The sequence below is a fragment of the Narcine bancroftii genome, chromosome 13 (genome assembly GCF_036971445.1).
Source record: "Narcine bancroftii isolate sNarBan1 chromosome 13, sNarBan1.hap1, whole genome shotgun sequence".
In the NCBI taxonomy this organism is placed as follows: Eukaryota; Metazoa; Chordata; class Chondrichthyes; order Torpediniformes; family Narcinidae; genus Narcine; species Narcine bancroftii.
The window spans coordinates 22,636,374-22,658,776 of NC_091481.1; the positions used below are offsets into that span (position 1 = coordinate 22,636,374).

The 22,403-nt window shown below is 42.3% G+C and overlaps 1 protein-coding gene across 1 annotated transcript in view; it reads left to right on the forward strand.

The window, feature by feature from the left end:
* celsr1a (cadherin EGF LAG seven-pass G-type receptor 1a) overlaps window positions 1–22,403 on the forward strand; it is a gene marked incomplete at its 5' end in the record, with an annotated part of 257,770 nt that overhangs the window by 125,184 nt on the left and 110,183 nt on the right. Inside the window, 2 exon segments of the mRNA XM_069909385.1 lie at window positions 6,517–7,155; window positions 18,226–18,448. Of these exon segments, the coding sequence (XP_069765486.1) occupies window positions 6,517–7,155; window positions 18,226–18,448 (862 nt within the window).

Below are 22,403 nucleotides of genomic sequence, written 5' to 3' on the forward strand. Positions count from 1 at the left end.
GGGAGATTGGTCCACACTGTCCTGAAAGAGATTATTCCAAGAGACCCCAAAGACAGCCATGTTCACACATGCTGCAGAAGGGAATCTTGGTCGATTGATACTTGGTACTTGTTCCCTTCAGTCATCCCGCCGCACCCATCATTCAACACCCCCACCCCTCCCCCGGCAAAGGCTCTGATTCCTAGCTGATGGGTTTGCAGAAGCCAGTCTCTCCATTCATTCTGGCCTCGGGTCTGAGCAAAGCAATGGGCCTTTATTGAGGTTTGGTGCAGCAGGCTCCTGACCAAAACAATCGTTAAACAGCCACGAAAAAGCCACATTGCACCCTTCTTGCATTTATTTCTCGGCCCTGGTCACTTTCGAAACGCAAAGTGCTGATTCACCGAAGGAGTGGCGCCTCGTGTCTGTTCGGTAGAATTCTTCAAACTTCTGGATTCCGTGGCAATTCCCCGCATCATTAGATATCAGATTTTCTTGTGCTAAACAATGATGGTGCATCTTTGAGGCTACCTCTACCTGGAGCTGAAGAGGATGATGACCTCTTTAAAGAAGACTGTTTCTGATCCGTCAATGACTTGGCTTTCACATTTTTAATATTTCTCCGTTCAGCTAACAGTGTCATTTTTGCCTCAATGGATATTTCTCAAATTGGAGTGTCTGAGAAATGAATTTGTAATTTCCTTCATTTAATCTTTTAATTGACTGCAGTGGAAAATGTCAGGTCTGAGAGAAATGATTCTTTCACGCTCCCTTGAGTTTGTCCGTTGCCTTTTTGTTTGCTTACTGTAAATTCATTCATCTGTGTTTCCATTCTTCCTGTTAACATTTTAAATGGTCTAGCATTGTATAATTCTTTGGTCCCCTCCCACTAACGTGAAGTGGCCCGTGAATTCTCTTACCACCTCTTGTGCATTCACAATTTTATTTATCACTTGGTTTCTCTTAATGTACCTTTGTATGTACCAGTGCTTGTAAGCTTATTTTTCAAATTCTCTTAATGCACAGTTTTGTTTGCCATTTAAAGCTATCACAGTCCATTTAGAGATATTTCAGTCCATTGGATTTGGATCACCAATCAGCATTATTGCTAAGCAGTAGAGTATGAGAAAGAAACTTCAGACAAAGAAGATTTTGACATCAGTCAAGTCTGGAAAGAACCTTTTGATCTGTGAGCCAATATAATGTTGATGATTGTTGCAAGACACCAGGTGCTGACCCATAACTTGCCTGTGTGCCCATGCTACAGTCTCCTGGGTTATTTTGTAAGAATATGTTGAAATGGGATCTATTTGGTATTCCCACTGTTCAGGATAATAGGAGAAATGCGCAGTATGGAAACATTTGGAAAGTAATTAATCTAATGGGTTTCTGCCCAATCTATTTGAGAAATGTGGTTGAAAGGCCTGTCGCTGAATTCGGATTGAGAGGGAGGACTGGATCATTCTCATCTATTCTCACTGACATTCCTCTGAAACAAAACCAACCCCAGAGGCAATTCTCATGTATCTACCCGAGGTTTTATTTTAAACAGTTGATGTTTTTGGATTAACGTTGCGTGGATTTTTTTTATGAGCAACAAATATTTTTCAAATGATGATTAATTTAAAAATATTACTCAACTTGTTTGTGGGGATTGTCACAGTAGAATATTATTGGCAGGTTCATATCTGTGCCCATTTGGCAGTTTCTATTTGGCGACAGTTGGGTTTGTGGACGGCCACGCCTACGACACCCTCAGCCTTCCTGATTCGTAGATCCTTCCCAGCCCCTTGCTTTGCTCTCTGCTGCTGCCCAAAGGTGGTTTTTTTCTGCTCTGGCAGGCGGCTGCCACTTCCCCTCAGTTTCGTGTGGGAGACAGAAAAAGGACCCTTGGCCCCCTGCTTCTATGGAATTGTCTGTCACAGCCCTTTACTTGAAATAAACTCAAATCAGAGCTTTTGTTTCCTCCTTAGGGGATATGGGGAGAAGGCAGGTAGGTGGAGTTAGGTCATAAATTAGATCAGCCATGATCGTATTGAATGGCGGAGCAGGCTTGATGGGCCATTTTTGGCCTACTCCTGTTCCTACTTCCTATGTCTGCTTTCCTTCATGTGAGATTGTGGTTGCCATGTCTGTAACCCTTCGTGAGGCTGCTTTGATTTCTATTTTGTCTGTCTCACTTGAGGTGGTGCAGACCCGAATCTCTGCGGACAAAATGGAAGTTGCAGTTATTATTGAAACTAGGGATCTGGATGGACAGGAATAGAAAACACGGCAGGGGCCCTACTGTCCTACTGCTGAAAACATGCATCCTAATCCTGATCAACAAAGATGGTGTCCCACTTCTGGAGGGCTTTTGAGCCTTTGGGGGTGGCCATAAATTAACACAGCAGAGTTAATTTATGATGTGTCAAACTAGGAATATTTCTAACTGGGAATAGGCAAGGAGTATTGTTGTGCCAGAAGGGAATAGTTTAGTGGGTTCAAAGAACTGTGGGTCTGGATATCGGCTGAATGCAGAAACAAACTTTATTGAAGCACATGTAAGCAAATCGCAACATGCAAGTATTCTCAATCACACAACACAGTGCAACCAGTCACATCGGACTGAATACTACTGATGCCAGTAACTACTTACACTCTCACAAGCACAGTACAACCCAGTCATATTGGACTGAATACTACTGATACTAGCAACTGTTTATACAGGCTTATCACGAACAAGGACTACGATATCCTTATCTAACATGGGTGTGGCTCTGATGCTATCTACAGCTACAACAGTAAACAACAGCCCCAATCCCTATGTAGTGCACACCTTACTAATGATTTCTCCTAACCCTAACCCTAACTCTAATGTCCACACCAGGGTTTGTCTCAGGGCTGAAGAGCAAAAGAGAAAGATCTACTGCAGGTGGTGGACTTTACAGTAAGCTGGAGGGTCCAGCCCAATTAATCAATAGATAATTAAAGGGGCCAGTAGTGGTCAGGTGTGCACTAATGGATGGGCAGAGTCCAACCATGATTGGCAGGTGATGTGACTTCTGATTAGGTTCCAGGCGGAGAGGTAACGTGACCCTCCGCGATCCCTTCAGGTTCCAGACAGAGAGGCCACAATGCCCTCCACAATCCACACTATCGGTAGAAATTAAAACTACCAAGAAAATTTGGAAATGACATAGAGTACTTCTGCTTCATGTACCCAAGTCAAGTGGAATGAATTGACCATGCAAGTCCTCACCTGAAGAGGTCCCCGTGTGAATGAATGACCCTCCTGAATGGTTTTACACTGTTTTGAGCTGCATAAATTGTCGTGTTTGACCCCATGCTCAAAGTTGATGGACACAAGTCTAAATGCACGCAAATTACATGAAACAGAACTGTATCAATGCAAATTATGTGCCCGTTCTCCATGGAGAAGATTGGAGTGTGCTTTAAATAAAAATCCAGATTAAAAAAAAGCTGGGAATTTATTGTAGCCTTAGAAGCATGATAAACTTCCTGAAACTACTGAATCTGCTGCTCAGATAGGAGTGCATTGTTCGGATTTCTGGCTGATTGTCTGATGCTTGTTTTTATGACAGTGTCTGTCCCCAACTCTCTGTTTAAAAGGAAATTTTAATTTTAGTTTTTGCTTAGTCGATTAAACAAGTAACAAGCATATTCAACAGTTTGCATTTTGAAAGGTGATTGATATTCTATCCTCTGAAGCAATTTATAACAGCTGCCTCTGTGACTAATGTCACCATTTATTTTGTATATGTAGCCAGAGTTGGCACAATTACTGCTATATCTGAATTTTAATTAAAATAGTGATCAACGGCTCAACTTAAAAAGTGGGGTGTAAAATAGACAATGCTGATCAACCTCCCTACCTGCTACAAAAAAGGAATATTTATGGAATACTTTCTACAAGTATTTGCAGATCAACCCCTCGAGGAGCTATGATTCATGCTGAAATTAAAAGCCATGCAAGTGCTCCAAAAATGAAATCCAACAGGCCTTAAAGCTACAGAATGGGCCTAATATTGTATAGCATGTATTCATCAGAATCCGAGACTGAAAGAGGAGCTGGGGGAAATATTTAGAAACAACCTGGGAGGGGAATGGTGACCAACACATGCCTCATGTTTCATTTGATAATGAAGGAGATGTTAGAATTTGGTTGTAGTCAGCCATCGTTGGAGAGGTTGATAGAGAGGCAATGGTTTCAGTTTTCAAGGAGATAATAATGTGTGAGGAGATGTTGCTGCCAACAATGTTCGTTTGGTCATCATTTTGTTCTATGCACGATTTTGATTTTTAATTCCTACCTTCTCCAAGCTGAATCGAAATCCTGATTCTTGAATCTATATCAGTTGCCTGGTTAGAGGCCCGTGAGTCTGACGTCCGTGCTGGGCAAGTTGATGGAAAGTGTTCTGAGGAATGGTATTTACAAATATTTGGAGGTACGGGGATTGATAGGGAGTAATCAGCATCGTTTTGTCAGCCATAGATCATGCTTGACAAACTTGATTGAGTTTTTCGAGGGGGTTACAAAAAAGATTGATGAAGGGAAAGCTGTGGATGTTGTCTATTTAGATTTTAGTAAAGCTTTTGACAAAGTTCCCCACAGGAGGTTAGGAAAGAAGGTGGAGGCATTAGGTATAAATAAGGAGGTAGTGAAATGGATTCAGCAATGGTTGGATGGGAGGTGTCAGAGAGTAGTGGTAGAAAATTGTTTGTCCAATTGGAGGCCGGTGACTAGTAGAGTTTCTCAGGGATCAGTCCTGGGTTCACTATTGTTTGTTATATATATTAACGATCTGGAAGTAGGGGTGGAGAATTGGATAAGCAAGTTTGCGGATGATACAAAGATTGGTGGTGTTGTGGACAGTGAGGAAGATTACCGTAGATTAAAAGGTGATTTAGGAAGGCTGGAGGTGTGGGCTGAGAAATGGCTGATGGAATTTAATACAGATAAGTGTGAGGTGTACATTTGGAAAGGCAAGTCTAAATAGGTCATATGCATTAAATGGTAGGCTATTGAGATGTGCAGAGCAACAAAGGGATTTAGGAGTGATGGTAAATAGTACCCTCAAGACTGATACTCAGGTAGATGGTGTGGTGAAGAAGGCATTCGGAATGGTGGCCTTCATAAATCGGAGGATTGAATTCAAAAGTAAGGAGGTTATGATGAAATTGTACAAGGCATTGGTGAGGCCAAATTTGGAGTACTGTGTACAGTTTTGGTCACCAAATTATAGGAAAGATATAAACAAAATAGAGAGAGTGCAGAGAAGGTTCACGAGAATGTTGACAGGATTTCAAGGTTTGAGTTACAGGGAAAGGTTGTGCAGACTGGGGCTTTTTTCTCTGGAGCGTAGAAGATTGAGGGGGGACTTGATAGAGGTGTTTAAGATTTTAAAAGGGACAGACAGAGTAAATGTGGATAGGCTTTTTCAATTAAGAGTGGGGGAGATTCAAACTAGAGGGCATGGTTTAAGATTGAAGGGGGAAAATTATAAGGGGAACATGAGGGGAAATTTCTTTACGCAGAGGGTGGTGGGGATGTGGAATGAGCTTCCGGCAGACGTGGTTGAGGCGGGATCATTGGTTACATTTAAGGAAAGACTGGATAGTTACATGGAGAGGAGAGGACTGGAGGGGTATGGACCGGGTGCTGGTCAGTGGGACTAGGAAGGTGGGGATTTGTTACGGCATGGACTAGTAGGGCCGAACTGGCCTGTTCTGTGCTGTAAGTGGTTATATGGTTATATATTTTCTGTGGTTCAATTGTTGTTTTTTTTTAAATTTTTTATTTTTCACACCATAAATCACATTAGCCATAATATACACTATTTCTTTTTCACACATATACAGTGACTTTTTCTCCCCCCCCGCTTTCCTCCCAAACCACCCCCCCACCCCCCCCTCATCCATTTTAGGTATACAATCTAGGTTGCATTAAGCCAGTCAGACAATGTTGTCATTCAACAAAAATACACCAGAAATTCTACTGAGTCCATTCTTTTCTTTCCTTCTCCTTCCATCAACTTAGGTAATGTTTGTCCCCGGTAGGTTTTCGCTATTGTATTTAATGTAAGGCTCCTATACTTGTTCGAATATTTCAATATTATTTCTTAACCTATATGTTATTTTTTCTAATGGAATACATTTATTCATTTAAATTTAGTAGTTTCTTCCTTTTAATTTGGTTATGTATTCCATTAATATTTAAAGTCATATAGTTCAGCATAGCCCTTTTATATTTTGTTTATCTTCTCTTTCCGTTTTTCCATCATTACCTTTCCTCCTTTTCCATTTCTGTTTTCTTATTTTCAACTCTTTATAAGACAACATTCCTACAACATCCAACATTTTCCTTATTCTCCTATTTCTATCTTATTTATCCCCAATCTCCCCTTCCCCTCCTGAGTTGGGTTCAATTGTTGTTTTGAAGTGCAACTAGATTCCAGTAAGTCACTTGCTTAGACATTATGCCAACCGCATGTACTGTGTCAGAGTGGTAATGATTTCTCTTGTTTCCTTCTCCAGATGGTATTCACGTTATTTCTGCATACTGCACTCTGAGAGTGACCATCATTACTGAAGACATGCTGACAAACAGCATCACTGTACGTTTGGAAAACATGTCCCAAGACAAGTTTCTGTCCCCGCTGCTGTCGCTCTTTGTGGAAGGAGTTGCTGCTGTGCTGTCTACAACCAAAGATGATATTTTTATTTTTAATATTCAGAATGATACGGATGTCAGTGCCAACATTCTGAATGTGAGTTTCTCCGCACTGCTGCCAGGTGGGGTTCGAAACCAATACTTCCCTTCAGAGGATTTGCAGGAACAAATTTATCTCAACCGGACACTTCTGACTACCATCTCCACCCAGAGGGTCCTTCCCTTCGATGACAATATCTGTCTGAGAGAGCCCTGTGAAAACTACATGAAGTGTGTTTCTGTGCTGAAGTTTGACAGTTCAGCTCCTTTCATTTCATCTGACACAGTCTTATTTCGACCCATTCATCCCATCAATGGGCTGCGCTGCAGGTGTCCCCCAGGATTCACCGGGGATTATTGCGAAACAGAAATTGATCTATGTTATTCCAATCCCTGTGATAATCACGGTCTTTGCCGAAGCAGAGAGGGAGGTTATAACTGTGAATGCCGTGCAGATTATACAGGTAAGTGTCTCAAGCATCTCAGTTTAAATTTATTGAGTAAAACTGAAGCTTTATTTTGTTTTGAAGCCTTGTCGTTTGACATGCAAACTCTTTTGTTTTGGTGTAGTTAAAAGCAAGCAGGAAATTTATATGTTGCTAGAAATACTCTGCAGGTGAGGCAGAATCTATAGAGAAAGAAACTGTTCAATCTTTGGTAGGAATGAGAAGATTTGAGTTTTTAATAAATATTATTGAAATAACTTTTAATTAACCCTGTGGACTCCAGCCATTTTTAACTTTTCATAATATATTCTCTGGACGGAGTCCATAGGTTAACTACGATACAAACCAGCTGGTGGTCTGGCATAAAACCAGTCCCGGAAAACCAGGACACGGGGGCATATGCGTTTGTTAGTAGTTCCTGAAAACCAGGACAGAGTCCAAAGGGTTAAATAATGAGGCCACATGAAGGGCAATCTGGGATGTTGATTGAAGAAAGGACAGAGGGAAGGGCTGTGAGGGGGTGGGAGGAGAACAGGTTAAATGGCAAAATTGATGATATTAATATTGTGAGGTAGGTCAAACGGAACAATAAGAATGGGCCGAGAGGAGCTGGAAATGAAACCAGAATCTGCTGTCCAAGACAAAGTTGAAAACAGTTATCATGACTAAGAATTGTTAAAATCCACGTTGAACCAAGAGTACATATAGAGTAGAAATGTGAAGGAATCCAAGTGACATAAAGTGCAGAAGCTATCTGTCTACACCACTAAATATTCAGACCAGGAAAGCACAATCCATTCACACACTCAAGCAAATGCAAGGATATAACCTTCTCTCCTAACTTGTTTTTAATGCTGGAACTGACCATGGCAGTGTAGAGTGATGGTTCCTGACCTGAGGAATGGGATAATCCTTTTTGCTGGACGCTCTGATGTCACGCGCGAGGTTTATTTTATCGCACAGTTGACATGATGGCAGGTTTGTGCTCCATAATAGCTCATTTTGCCACCATCATTTAGACCTTGGGATGCAGTGCACAAATTTAAATTATTTTATTCTGTGACTCCAGCCATTTCCACTTGTCATTCAAGTGGACTTTCATCAAGGTCAAAGACTCTTAAATTTCAGTCATTTGATTCTGAGATGAAAGATCAAGAAGTGCAATATTTCATCTGGTCTACAGGCAGGTCACGTCATTGTCACAGTAATTGAGAATTAATTTGCACTTTTACTTGACGCACTAATTTATAAATCATTCAACAGATGTCTCATTGTCATGTATGAATTGGAGCCAAGGGCCTACATTTCCTGGAAATTATGTATAGTATCTTTCCAGGGTTAAACCACATCAGATTGCTTTTTTAAATCAGGGGAACTGTGGCCCAATTTGTACCTCCTACCGTGGTCGTTAATACCATGGTTGTTTTTGTAGAAACTCTTTAGCAACTGTGAAAAGGAAGGTAGTCCAAGATGCTTGTAGTAGGATAAATAGGGAATGTTAGAACAAGCAAGTGAATGAAATCTATAAATGGAAAAGCTTAAAAACAAATGAATATTACAAAGGAAATTTTTTAAAAAGTGGTAGGAGCTTATTTTGTTAAAAAATATGAGAAAGCAATGGGAAGCATGGACAAAAGAAAGAGATATTAAAGGAGCAGAAAAATGAAATGGAGACCTCCCGAGATGCTTGGTAAAATAAACATGTCTCTATTCAAGATTAAAGGGTTTAAACTTAAACTCCAAGTGGATACTTTTGCAGGAATTCTAACATTCAGGAATGTTAGAATTTGTGGCAGGAGGACAGAGAATGAAGATTGAGAACATTTCTAAGAAACCATTGCTGAATCTCAAGCCCCTTTCACACTTGCAAGAGATCCCAGGAATTAACGCAGATCAGCCTTTAAAATGTCTAGTGTAATAGCAAAATCAGCTCAACGCCGGCCGGCGTCAGATGATTTCTTCTCACACTCGGGAATGACCCCCCTCAATCCCTAGTACAATCCCCGGTGTTTGCAGACCTAACCCCGGGGATGGCTCCTTGCAAGTGTGAAAGTGTTCACTGTCCCAGTTAAGAGTGGCCAAGTGTGAAAAGCCAAACCTCCACTCCTATCCCAGGACACTGAGTGGCCAAGTTAGTGGGACACAAGTATAGTCTTTGTAGCTGTGGCTCCCAGAGGTTGATTTTGAGGCCATGGAACAGTTGAATTCCGTATGATAATGCCTGAGTATTGAGTCAGACTCCAAGTGCTTCTTGTCACTGTCATGTTTGCATTTTCTAATATTGCTGGAAATATTGGGTACTTCAATTTTACCATGTCACTGCTTCCCTGGAGAAGTCCCTATTACAGTGAATGGTTCTGACATATGGTAGTTTTAGAAATCAAGAGAGAGTGGAAGGCTAGTGCCACTATTATTGCTGCTGCCTCTCAGCTCTGGCAAGACAGGTTTGTTCCTGCTCTCAGGTGTTGTCTGTGTTCTCCGTGGGATTCCCTGAATAGTCCGGTTGCCCTATGGCTGACCGATTTCCACTTTCTAAATTCTATTTCCTGAATGTTTGTGTCTCATCACTCTCCTCTCAGCCAGAACAAGGTTGTGTTCACCTTGTCTCCACCTTCCACCCCACCAGTATCCATATCCTCCACAATTATCAACACCCCCCCCCCCCCATTTTTCAGTGGGATTCTTACTATGAGACATATTGTCCCATTCCCTCCTTTATCAACCCAAAGGGGTTGTTCCCTTCTCCAATCCCTGGGTTTTCAGTTTCCATCTCCCCTTCTCCTGCAACTGTAGTAGATGCAGTACTTACTCTTTTACCACTTCCCCTCCTATCATTCAGGAACCAAAATGCAGAACCATTGGATTAAATATTCAGGTTCTAATTTAGTGTGTTGCATTTGCTATTGAAGATTCCATCTCCTCTCCAAAGGAGAAAAGAAGTCGAGAGTCTGCAACCAATTTGCTGAAAAGCCCCATTCATTCCTCATGGGTGATCCTTTGTGTCCAGTTGTTATTTTAATTCATCATCTCATTCCCACTTAGTCTTCACTAAGTGAAGACAAAACCCAACATAAACTGAAAGGACAACATCTGATCTTCTGACCAGGCACACCGCAGCCCATCATTTAATACATCACATAATTAATTAGCTTTACCCAGTTTCTGATGAAAGGCCATCAACAGGAAAGTTATCTCTGATTTATCTCACTCCATTTCATTGGGTATTTGAGAGCATTATCCAGGATTCAGGAGCATGAGCCTTTCGATCACACAGAACCTCTTTCCCACTCTCATGTACATCTTGACTCCTTTATCGTTCACGTATCCATCGCTAGCTCTCTGCCATGCCCTTGTCTATTCTTCATCCTCGTTTATCCCCTCCACCTGCCTTCTAATTTACTCCTCTCTCCTGATCCCACCCTCTTTCAGATCTCCTGTCACTCCAACAATTACACACCCCCCTCTGTCCCCCACTGCATTAAATGAGAGATGGTCCACACACAATCGCATGGCATCAGTAGGACTTGTGTCCACTACTGTCAGTGCTACGTTAAATTACTCACTGTGTAAGTTTGTAAGTAAAGCCATTCACTCATTGGGATATTCACACACGACCTTTATTGTTCTCTCTCTTTGTTCAGCTAATTCATCTGCAGAAATGTTTCCTGCTGTTCAACTTCCAATAGGATCAAGAGAGAAATAACAACGTTCATTTTCCTTATGATTGCTATTTTTAGGAAAAATGTAGGGTGTGGGTGTGGACATAAAGTAGTGTTCCCACTTGTGTACTCATCTCTTAGGATTTCCTGAAGGAAAATTCTTAAAAGATATTGTTCCATGTCATGAATTTAAAAATATCAGAGGTGGTTTATCATTGAATATTACCCAATTAGTGGGGCTTTAATCAGTGTGTACCTGGCCTGACGGGTGTGCAAGTTGCGGGACTGCTCGTTTGGATTGCTGGGTTTGTAATGCAAGGTCAGCAAACTCCTCACACCTTGAGTAAATAGCTTTTCCTTACTGTGTACTGCAGCACAACTGCAGAGAGAGCACAGGGTCAAAACCTGCTCTAAACATGAGCAGCAAAAAAAAAAAGAACGGCCCTCATTTTAGTAAATAGTTGAGTTTATGGGGATAATTGAAGGCATTTTACTCTGTTCGGAGAGGGCAACTTTTTTGTCGATGGCATACAAGAGAGTTCTTTGATGTTAGGAATAGTGTCAACCTACATTATTAAAGTACCCTGCAGATGGATCTTGTCATTGCTGTCAAAAGGCAAAGGAGGAAAAACCCAACACCCAACCCCAACAAACCAATTTTCCCTTGCAACCGCTGCAACCGTGTCTGCCTGACCCGCATCAGACTTGTCAGCCACAAGCGAGCCTGAAGCTGACGTGGACATTACCCCTCCATAAATCTTCGTCCGCGAAGCCAAGCCAAAGAAGAAATGTGTTGACCTGATTGTAGTGGCAAGTCAACTTTGTGCGTTGAGCAGTCAGTGTTTACATAATTGGATAGTACTTTGAGAGAATGATGGATGCCCCTCTTCTCTATTTTGTGAGGATCCTTTCACTTTTCCCTCCAAACTCTCACATCTATCCAAATACTGAAATGCACTTTCAGATTGAGTGTCTGTCGGCTTCTGAGATTCCTAGTGTTTCCAACCTCCTGTGCAATGAAATCCTTCCTCCATTACAGTTTGAAATAGCCAACCCCTTTACCTGACTTTGACCCTCCCCTTCCCAGGCTTCCAGGTTCATCCATTCAAGGGACCCAGCAACCTGTCTGAGGAAGCATGCCATTCTTCAATATTATTCTTCCAGATTTCAACCATGTTAGCGCATTGTCCCCTGTGGGACAAATACGTCCTGAGGTACAGACTGCTGAATCAGCCGTGATTCGAATGGCAAAGCAGACTCAGTGGGCCAAATAGTTCTGCATCTTCTGGAATCTGACTTGTGGGAGCACGGGGACCAAAGCAGTGCCGAAGACTCCAAAGCTCCGCACCCCATCACCTCCTCAAGGCCTGCCTCCTTCAGATCACCTTAGGATGGGCAGCTGGAGACTTATCTGAAGAATTTTGGGAAAAATCTGGCGGGGAATTGCGACCAATATAGCTGGTGGGACCTGAAGGAAAGGATGTACAGTGGTCAGGAAACCAATCATTTGATGGGGTTAGAAGGGGAGAAATGGGCATCTGATCAAGGAATGAGACCCAGGATTTGGAGGGGGGGAAAGAGGGGAGCAAAGAGTGCTGAGGGAAGCAGTGGGCTAAACAGAATTGTTTAAACTGTGTATAAATGTTTAAACAATAGAAGTAATTCTAATTTTACTTAAGAACTGCAAGTTGCCCTTGATATTTTTCAACTGAGTGGCACACAGTTGAAACATTCTAAAAGCCATGCAGAATAAAAACAAGTCGACCTGCATTATAAGTACTTGATTTCATGATTTGATGTATGATGCGATATGAGAGTTTATTGTCATATACATTAGTACAATGTACAGATGAACTAAAATTGTTACTTGCTGAGGCCATACGGGTTTACAAGATGTGCCAACAGTAATATAGAGTAAATTACCATAATGCACCATGAGACCAAAAATGTGATAGCAAATATAAAAGGATAAACAAATAAATCTTCAGGATTGCAGTTTGTGCCAACAAAGTGATATTTTTTCAACAGTCTTTTGGTGGTCCCAGAATGGTTTATCGTTAGGGTAGTTTGTTTAACGTTCTGCTGCGAATGACAAGAATCTTATAATAGAAATATCAAGGATGCTTTTCAGTAATCTTTTTAGACTGTAAAGGCGATGGAATAGAATCTTCCGAATGAGTGACAGTGGGCTACGGTTAATTTGTATGATTTAAAAAGATCTCTTCTTGCTCTTCTGGATAATAGAACAATCTCCCCTTTCACAGCAGGTTGCCTCTTGTCCCATTTACTTATGCCAAATGATTACAAAACGTGAAAGTTAGTGGTGAAGTGTCATGGAACTTCAAAATGAAAAACCCGATTGGCGTCTGCAATGATACTAATTGGCACGAGATATCTGGTAAATGTCCTAATTAAATGCAAGTACCCACAGCTAAACCTGTTTCCCTCCCCTCCCCCAGCTGAAATAAGGTTGAACCTATTCTTTTCAATAGTTCCTAAAAGCGAAGTTCAGACATAATGAACAGCAGTGGGAATGACATCATGGGCTTCACATCGACTCTTAACAAGTGGATGAAGAAGATGAAGTGACATTTGTCACTTCCTGGCAAAAGCCCAACAAACTCTGTGAATAATTTGCATTCCAAATTTTATTCGGTACTCCCGTTACAAAGAAAGAGTTGTTTTCTTTGTTGAAATCTATCAAATAAAGGCTTATGTTCCTGGCCATGAAAATCCTAATTTTAGCTGCAATAAAACACCAGAAATCTGGCCTGACTCAATTGCTTTCCAGGAGCTGGAGTCATGCAGTATGCAGGCAGGCCATTTGGCTCCTCGTGCCAGTGATCCGCCCTTAAAAGAAGCAAATAAGGTTTTCCAACAAACCTTGCTCCCAGAGGCAAGTAAGACTGGAAAACAGACCTCTGTCTTGGCACATAAGTGCACTCTTAAGTCTTGTATTTTAGGAGAAACATTTTAGAAAGAAAGCCATATGCTCTGTTGGATCATTTAAAATAGCCCATGATATTATTTGGAAGGTGAGCTCAGGAGTTGCTTTTAACATTTACTCAGCATAATTCTCTGAATCCATGGACCACGTGCAAGGCCCCTCAATTTCTCCGCTCAGTGCTGCCTCCTGCACCGATGATGAATTTGTCTACCTTATCCACTTTACTGCCTAATTCCATCCCGACCTCAAGTTCACTTGATCCATCTCTCCTTTCTTGACCCTTCTGTCTCCATCTCAGGAGACAAACCCCTGACAGATATTTTCTAGAAACCCTCCAACTTCCACAGTTTCCTTGCGCTTCATACCGTGTCCCGTGTAAGGATTCTATTTCTTTTTCACAATTCCTCCATCTCCATCATATCGGCTCTTCCATGCGAGATCATCCAAGATGTCCTCCTCCTTCAAAAATAATGAAACCCCACCTCTCTACTGCCATCAACTCAGCCATCAACTCAGCCCTCACCCACATATTCTTCATTTCCCACACACCTGCCCTGTCCCCCCCCCCCTCCAGAGGCAACAAGGGCAGGATTCCCCTTGTCCTTACCCACCACCCCACCAGACTCTGCATCCAACATATCATCCTCCGCAATTTCTGACACCTACAAAGATCCCATCACGAGATGGACCACTTCCTCATCCCTTCCCACCTTTGGTACCTACCCCGGTGACCACAGGAAATACTACACGTGCCCGCACACCCTTCCCCAACAGCATTTGGGACCCCAAACAGCCCAATTGAAGCAACACTTGACTGATTAATTTTCAGGGGTCATCTACTGCATTCAGTGCTTCCATTGTGGTCTCGACGTTGGAGGGACTGGATGCAGACTGGGAGATCTCTTTGTTCCACTATGAACACTATAATAGCGGTGATCTCCCAGTGTCTACCCATTTCCTTGCTGACATGTCTGTCCACGATATCGTGTACTTCCAAACTGAGGCCATCCACAGATTTGGGGAACAACGCCTCAGATTTCTATCTTGGCATCCTCCAACCAATTTGCATTAACCTCAACCTCCCATTCCATTAGCCTCACCCCCGTCTCTCTTTCCTGATCCCCATGTCTCCTTTCCTCTAACTCCTCTTTCTCTCTTTCCCTATCCTCCTGTCTCCTTTCCTCTAACTCTGCATTCACAGAGCTGCTGCCCCATCCTCCAATCAATTCTCAGTTTTTCTCTCCTGCCCTCCTATGGCCTCTTGACTGTTGGTCTGTGCTCCTCCCTCTGCTCCTTCTTCCCCCTACCTTTTTTTTTTAATCAGGTTGTCGGCATGTTGAGCATAGAGGTTAGATCGACGTTCTTACAGGGCCATTGACCCAAGTTTGTTTGTCTGTCTGTCAGGAGATTATATATTCTCCCCATGTCTGTGTGGGTTTTCCCTGGGATCTCCCACACTGCAAAACATGCACCCAATTAACACACAACCCCGTAATTGGGCGTCATGGGTTTAAATGGCTGGAATCGGCTTCTTCCATGTTGTAAATAAAATTTTGAAATTTAATTTATATTTTTTTACAAAATGCTCACGTCCAACAAAAATTGTTCAACATCTTTACCTCCTATGGACACTGGGATTTACTGAGTTTCTCCAGTAGTTTTGTGCATTGATTACTAATGATGTTGGTGATGAGAGGTTTCTGTGCACAAATTGGGTGCTGCATCCTGACATATTTTAAGCATAACTTTGGCTGTAATGCACATTGGGAAATTCTACAACAGTTATGAAAGATACTTTCCAAATCCAAATATCTGTATTTATCTGGTTCTCTTTTGATAATTGTTGTCGCTGCTGCTTCCTCCGTGAATTCTGGCAGTGTTTCCAGAGATTAATTTCCTTGCAATGTTGAGGTAACTTCAGTCCGTTAGCAACCTAGATGATAAAATCAGCTGCTATTCATTATCCCATTATTTCATTTTAGTTGAAAATAATTCTTGTTTTCAAATATCCTGGCACTGTTTTAATGAAAACTGAAGCCTTCTTGAGGTGATCCTGTTAATTTCCAAATATTAATGTGTCTACTTAAAATAATTTCAAGCGGAATCAAAAATATAAAGGTAGTTTGAAATTGTAGCTTTGCGGTCATTGATGTCAAATGTCCAAGTTGTTGCGATTCTGTCAGTAGCTACAAGGGGGATTAGCTCTTTGTGCGAGAGTCCAACTGCAATTATGATGGAGTTGATTCATTTTCTGATAAATAACTGGCCAAGATGCAATAGGTTGGGATCTTCAGAAATGAATCGAACAGTGCCTTTTAGATAGAAGTGTTGATTCTTCAGGAACTGATTTTATATGAGAAGATCAAGGCAAAATTAAGATTGCTATCTAATGACTGGCCTTCTGAGTGATTGCTTGGCATCATATGAAATCATTGATTATGTCCTAAAACCACAGATTCAAGGATAGTTTATTTTCTGCTGTAATCAGGCTCTTAAATGCATCTCTTACTGCCAAAAGATGATGATGTTGCACTGTTTTTAACTATATGTTTCTCGATAAACCTGAAATTTTCCCCATCCATGTTCACTTGTTACCAAACTGCTCCCTTCACTGTTGTTTATTCACATGTCATTATTGCACCACTTGCTGTCTGCAGATGCTGGGGTCTGAATGCAATTTACAGAGCCCTCCATAATGTTTAGGACAAAGATTTTTTTTTCTCCTTTATTTGCCCCGTGTTTTAAATTTATCAAACAATTCACATTGGATTAAAGTGCGTATTCTAGACTTTATTCAATGATATTTGTATACATTTTGATTTGAGTATATAAAAGATCACTTCACTTTTTCATACAGAGTTTCCTCATTTCAGGACACCATAATGTTTGGGACATTTGGCTTCACAGGTGTTTGTGAGTCCTCGTGTACATTTAATTGCTTAATTGGTGCAGGTATAAGAGAGCTAGGCTTGCTTCTAAGCTTTTGATCACCTTTGGAGTCTGTCATTGCTATTTTTCAGCATGAAGACCAGAGTTGTACCAATGAAAGTCAAAGAAGCCACTAAACAAAAATAAAACAGGAAGAGGCATTGCCCAAACCTTAGGATTAACAAAATCAACAGTTTGGAACATCATTAAGAATAAAAAGCATACTCGTGAGCTCAGAAATCACAAAGGGCCTGGAAGGCCAAGGAAGGCCTCCGCTACTAATGACAAAAGAATTCACATCATAATGAAGAAAAATCCCCAGAAACACTCTTCAGGAGGCAGATGTGGATATGTCGATGACTATTCTTCACAGAAGACTTCATGAGCAGAAATACAGAGGCTACTCTGCAAGATGCAAACCACTAGTTAGCCACAGAAACAGGGTGGCCAGATTACAGTTTGCCAAGAAGTATTTAAAAGAGCCTGCAGAATTCTGGAAAAATGATCTTGTGGACAGATGAGACCAAGAGTGATGGCAAGAGCAGTCTGGAGGTGTAAAGGAACTGCCCACCACCTCATCTGTGAAACGTGGTTAGGGTGTTATGGCCTGGGCATGTAATACTGTCACAGGTACCGGCACACTTATCTTCACTGATGATGTAACTGTTGATGGCAGTATCAAAATGAATTCTGAAGTATATAGGAACATCTTATCTGCTCAAGTTTGACCAAATGCCTCCAAACTCATTGGATGGTGCTTCATCCTGCAGCAATAGAATGATCCTAAATGTACCATTAAAGCAACAAAGGTATTTTTCAAAGCTAAAAACTGGACAAGCCTTGAATGATCAAGTCAGTCACCTATCTAAATCCAGTTGATCACACCTTCCATTTGCTGAAGAGGACCAGCCCTAGAAACATGCAGGTGGCTGCAGTGGAGGCCTGGCAGAGCATCACCAGAGAAGATGCTCAGCACCTGGTGATGTCTATTAATCGCAGACTTGAAGCAGTCATTGCATGCAAGGGGTAGGCAACAAAAGTACTAAACATGACTACGTTCATATACACACCATTTGCCATGTCCCAAATATTATGGGGCCCTGAAATGTCTAAAAAGAGCTATAATTTCTACATGGTCAAACCAAAATGTACACATATACCCTTTAATAAAATCTGGAATGTACACTTTAATCACACGTGAATTGATTGATTACAAATTTAAAACTATGGAGCCAAGGGGCAAATAAAGGAAACAATGTCTTTGTCCAAAACATTATAGAGGGAATAGTATCAATGCGTTGGAAAAACTTGGCAGGTCACACAGCATCCATAGGAAATAAAGAGTAATCTTTCAAACAGCCAGGGCCCAAAACGTTATTTCCTAAAGATGCTGCGAGATCTGCTAAGTTTCTTCAGCGCTTTTATGTCTTGTACCTGATGCATGAGTTGACTTGCATGGACACCACACACACCACACCAAAGCTTTTTACTGTCCCGGCACACATAGCAATGAATAATTCATGTCGATCCTGTATTCTCTGTCCTCTGTTTCAGGAGAACATTGTGAAGTGAGCACCAGGTCTGGCCGCTGTGCACCTGGTGTCTGCAAGAATGGAGGAACCTGCATCAATCTGCTTGTTGGGGGCTTCAGATGTGAATGCCCGTCTGGCGAATATGAGAGGCCTTACTGTGAAATATCAACACGGAGCTTTCCTCCGCAGTCCTTCGTGACTTTCAAGGGTCTTCGGCAAAGGTTCCATTTCACTGTCTCCCTCACGTAAGTAGAAATAACTCAAGGCAAGCTCGTGCGATTAGAATTCCCAAAGGAAGCTGCTTGATATGATGATTAAGAGTTAATCTTTGATTTTTGGAGATGTCAGAGTTGCAAGAGCCTGTCATTATACTGGCTCTTGGTTATTTTCCAAAATTAGTATGATTAAAGACAAAGTGACTGCGGCTTGCAAGGCAGGACTGCAGGGCAAGTAAAGGATTACTAATTGATTACTAATACTGGAGGCAGGATACCCGACTCCAAACCGAAATACTGTGAAGTAATTTGTGGAAAATTTCACATGAATTAACTTGGTTTCTGTGCTGTAAAATCTGACAGGGAAGCAACCTGTGGAAGACCCAAGCTGAAATGTGTGGGGTTTAATTCAGAAAAAATCCAGGTTCAGTTTTTCTCAGTTGCCTTTCAGAGCTGAGGACAGATCTGAATTTTATCTTGCTTGGGATTCTACTTGTAGTCATTTGCCTTGTGAGTGGGACAGGTTCCTCACAGCGTAGCACAAATATACTTACCTTTGGGGGGGAAAAAAACGAAAATCTGTAGACACCGTGGTTAAAGTAAAAACTCAGTGCTGGAGAAACTCAGCAGGTCAAGTACAAAATCAACATTTCGGCCTTGATCCCTTCATCAAGGAATGGAAAAATGTTAGCAGCCATCCGAAGAAAAGAGTAGGGGGGGGGTAGCTGTGGTCCTAAAGGTGATAGATGGAGAAGGGAGGGAGGGGACTGCAGCGATCAAGGGGAGAAGGGATGGCTGGGTGAATAGAGAGGGAAGGGGTGGGGGAGGAGAACTGGAAAGGGGATGGGAAGGGGAAGAGGAGAACAGATTAGCAGAAACTGGAAAAGTCGATGCTAATGCCATCTGGCTGGAGAGTGCGCAGATGGAAAATCAGGTGCTGTTCCTCCAATTTGTGGGTGGTCTTGGTGGGATAGTGCATAAGGCCATGGACAGATACGTAAATATGGGAGTGTGACATAGAGCTAAAATGATTTGCTTCTGGGAGATTTCTGTTACTGGTGCAGACAGAGTGTAGGTGCTCAATGAAGCGATCTTCCAATCTGCCCCAAGTCTCTCCGATGTAGGGCGGGCCACAAGAGGAGCACCAGATGCAGTAAATCAGTCCTGTGGATACACAAGTGAAATGTTTCTTCACTTAAAAGGTCTGTTTGGGGCCCCAGACCTTGGTGAGGGAGGAGGTGTGGGCACGTGTGGAACCTCCTGTGGCCACAGAGGAAGTTGGTGGGGATGGATGAGTGCACAAGGGAGTCACAGAGGGAGCGGTGCCTACAGAAGGCAGAGAGGGGAGGAGAGAGGATGATGTGTCTGGTAGTGGGGTCCTGTTGTAGTTGCCTGAAATTCTGGAGGATAATGTGTTGGATGTGGAGGCTGGTGGGGTGGTAGGTGAGGATGAGAGGGGGCCAAGGCAGATGAGAAGAAAATGGAGGAGATGTGAGTGAGGGCTGAGTTGAGGAGGGGTGGGAAATTTTGTTTTTTTTTGGAAGAGGGAAGACATTGTGGATGATCTCATAGGAAAGGTTTTGTCCTGGGAGCAGATATGATGGAGGTAATTGTGGGAGTTAGTAGGTTTCTTCCAAGATGGAGACAGAAGCCCTTTTTACACAGCTTTTAAAAGACAGGATAACTGCCTTTTAACCACTTCACCTACCTGTATAAACGTAACAAAGGTGGGATGGGGGGGGTCATTTTTATCCCATTCTGATACTACCAAGGTAGGTAATATCAGAGCTGGTGCATTTCGCAACATCTTCTGTCTAAAGGGTTCGCACAGGACGCTGACGCTGTAATACTACAGGTCCTGCCTCCTTTTGCTCCGGGATGCTGGCTTGCTTATGTAAAAGGCCGCACTGACCTGGAATTTCTTGGTTCAGTGTGAATGACTCGAGCTGCCTTCAAAGACAAGTCGTTCACACACCAACTGTGGGTTTTCAGTGTAAAAAGGCATTCTTAGATCCAGGAAGTGGAATGTGTTGTCAGAGATGGACCAGGTGAGTTTGAGATCGGGGTGGAAGTTGGCCATGAAGTGGATGAAGTTGACAAGCTCATCGCGGGTGCATGAGGCAGCCCCTGTGGAGTCATCTATACACTGAAGGAAGAGTGGAGGGATCTTGCCTGTGGTAGGATTGCAGCGGGGATTGCCCACAAACAGGCAGGTGTAGCTGGGACCCAAGCAGGTACTCATCGCATACAATCTGGTAATAATTGGTGGATCAGCGGTGGAGAGAGTGAGAAAATTTAAGTTCTTGGGAGTCACTATCTCAGAGAACCTTTCCTGGACCCAGCATACCAATGGCATAGTGAAGGAAGCTCTTCCTCGGGAGTTTGCGGAGGTTTGGTATGACACCAGAAACCCTGGAAGTGTGGTGGAATGTGTGTTGACCGGCTGCATCCTGGTTTAATATGGGAAAACAAATACCTTGAGCGTAATGCACTCCAAAACATCGTGGATACAGCCCAGGACATCACAGGCAAAACCCACCCCACTATTGAGTACCTCTACAGGGAACGCTGCTGTCAGAGGACAGAAGCAATCATCAAAGACCCACACCACCCAGCACATGCCTTGTTCTCGCTGCTGCCATCAAGAAAGAGGTGTAGGTGTCTCCAGACTCGCACCATGGGTTCAGGAACAGCTGCTATCCAGTTCTGGATTTATGTAGAGGCTGAGCAGGCTGCAGACCAGAGCCTCATAATTTAGGGGGGGGGGGGGGGGTGGGAGGCCGCCAAAATAATGTGCAAGTCAAAATCCAAAACTCAGGAACAATGAATGCACTTACCCTTGATTTTACTATCTCGGGCCAGTTGCTTAGTAACATTAAACACGTGTATAACAGTTACACAAGTTTTCGCGTGGGATTTTCCCTCATGGCTTATTCTCAGCTTGCTGGAATTCTGAATTCTTTGTAGGATTCCTGCAATCGCTCACGCTGGCGAGAGCTCTGGGATTACTGTCTATCACTATAGCGTGTGTTTTGAGATCGAGAGAGGATTCTTTTATATCATTCCGAATCACAATAATTTTAAATTTTGACCTTTTTGTGATGATAATATTGAGACTTACTGATTTTAATGACCTAATTGTTAAGTTTGCATCCAAAAAAGCTCGAAAGGAATTGTTCTGACTTTGCATTTAGTTTAATGTTGAAACATAGCTATGAATGTTCTGTGTGAACGTCTTCATTAATTCCATACTTTTGTAAACTTATTAAAGGTTATAAATTTATAAACAATCTTTTTATTAATACTAAAATTTCAGCAATGCTCTACTTTCATTGAGTAGATAAAGAAGAGAATGAGGTTTTGTTTCTCATGATCAGATGCTATTAAGTTTGGGCTTCCCAAGGTCCCCTAGCCCAGGGCCTCCAGTCATGTTAATCTGGCATTGCTGCTACCCCTCCACCATCAGACTCCTCAGTGACAAACTCAATCAGAGACTCATTAAGGACTCTTACTTGTCCACTTTATTGATTTTCTTTTCTTCTCTCTGTATTGCACAGTCAGTTTGTGTTTACAGTTCTTTTATTTGTTTACAAGTTTACGCTGTGCACAGTTTATATTTGCACTCTCAATTAGTGGTAATTCTGCCTCGGCCGCAGGAAAAAGGAATCTCAGGATTGTATCTGATGTCATGTATGTACTGAAAATAAAGCTGAAGAAGTCCCTCAACTCTCCTTCCCTTAAGGTTCTTTATCTTGAATGTGGCACTCACCCGTAATGACATCTTCCGTTGCTGCCCATACATCAATATTCAGTGCACTAATCCAGGCTTTACACAGTCTTTGTTAAGACATACAGCATGGTAACAGGCCCTTCTGGTCCACAAGCCCATGCCGCCCAAATATACCAAAGAACCTACAAATCCCATTCATTTTAGGAGTGTGGGGGGGAAACCGAAGCACACAAAAGAAATTGACGTAGACACAGG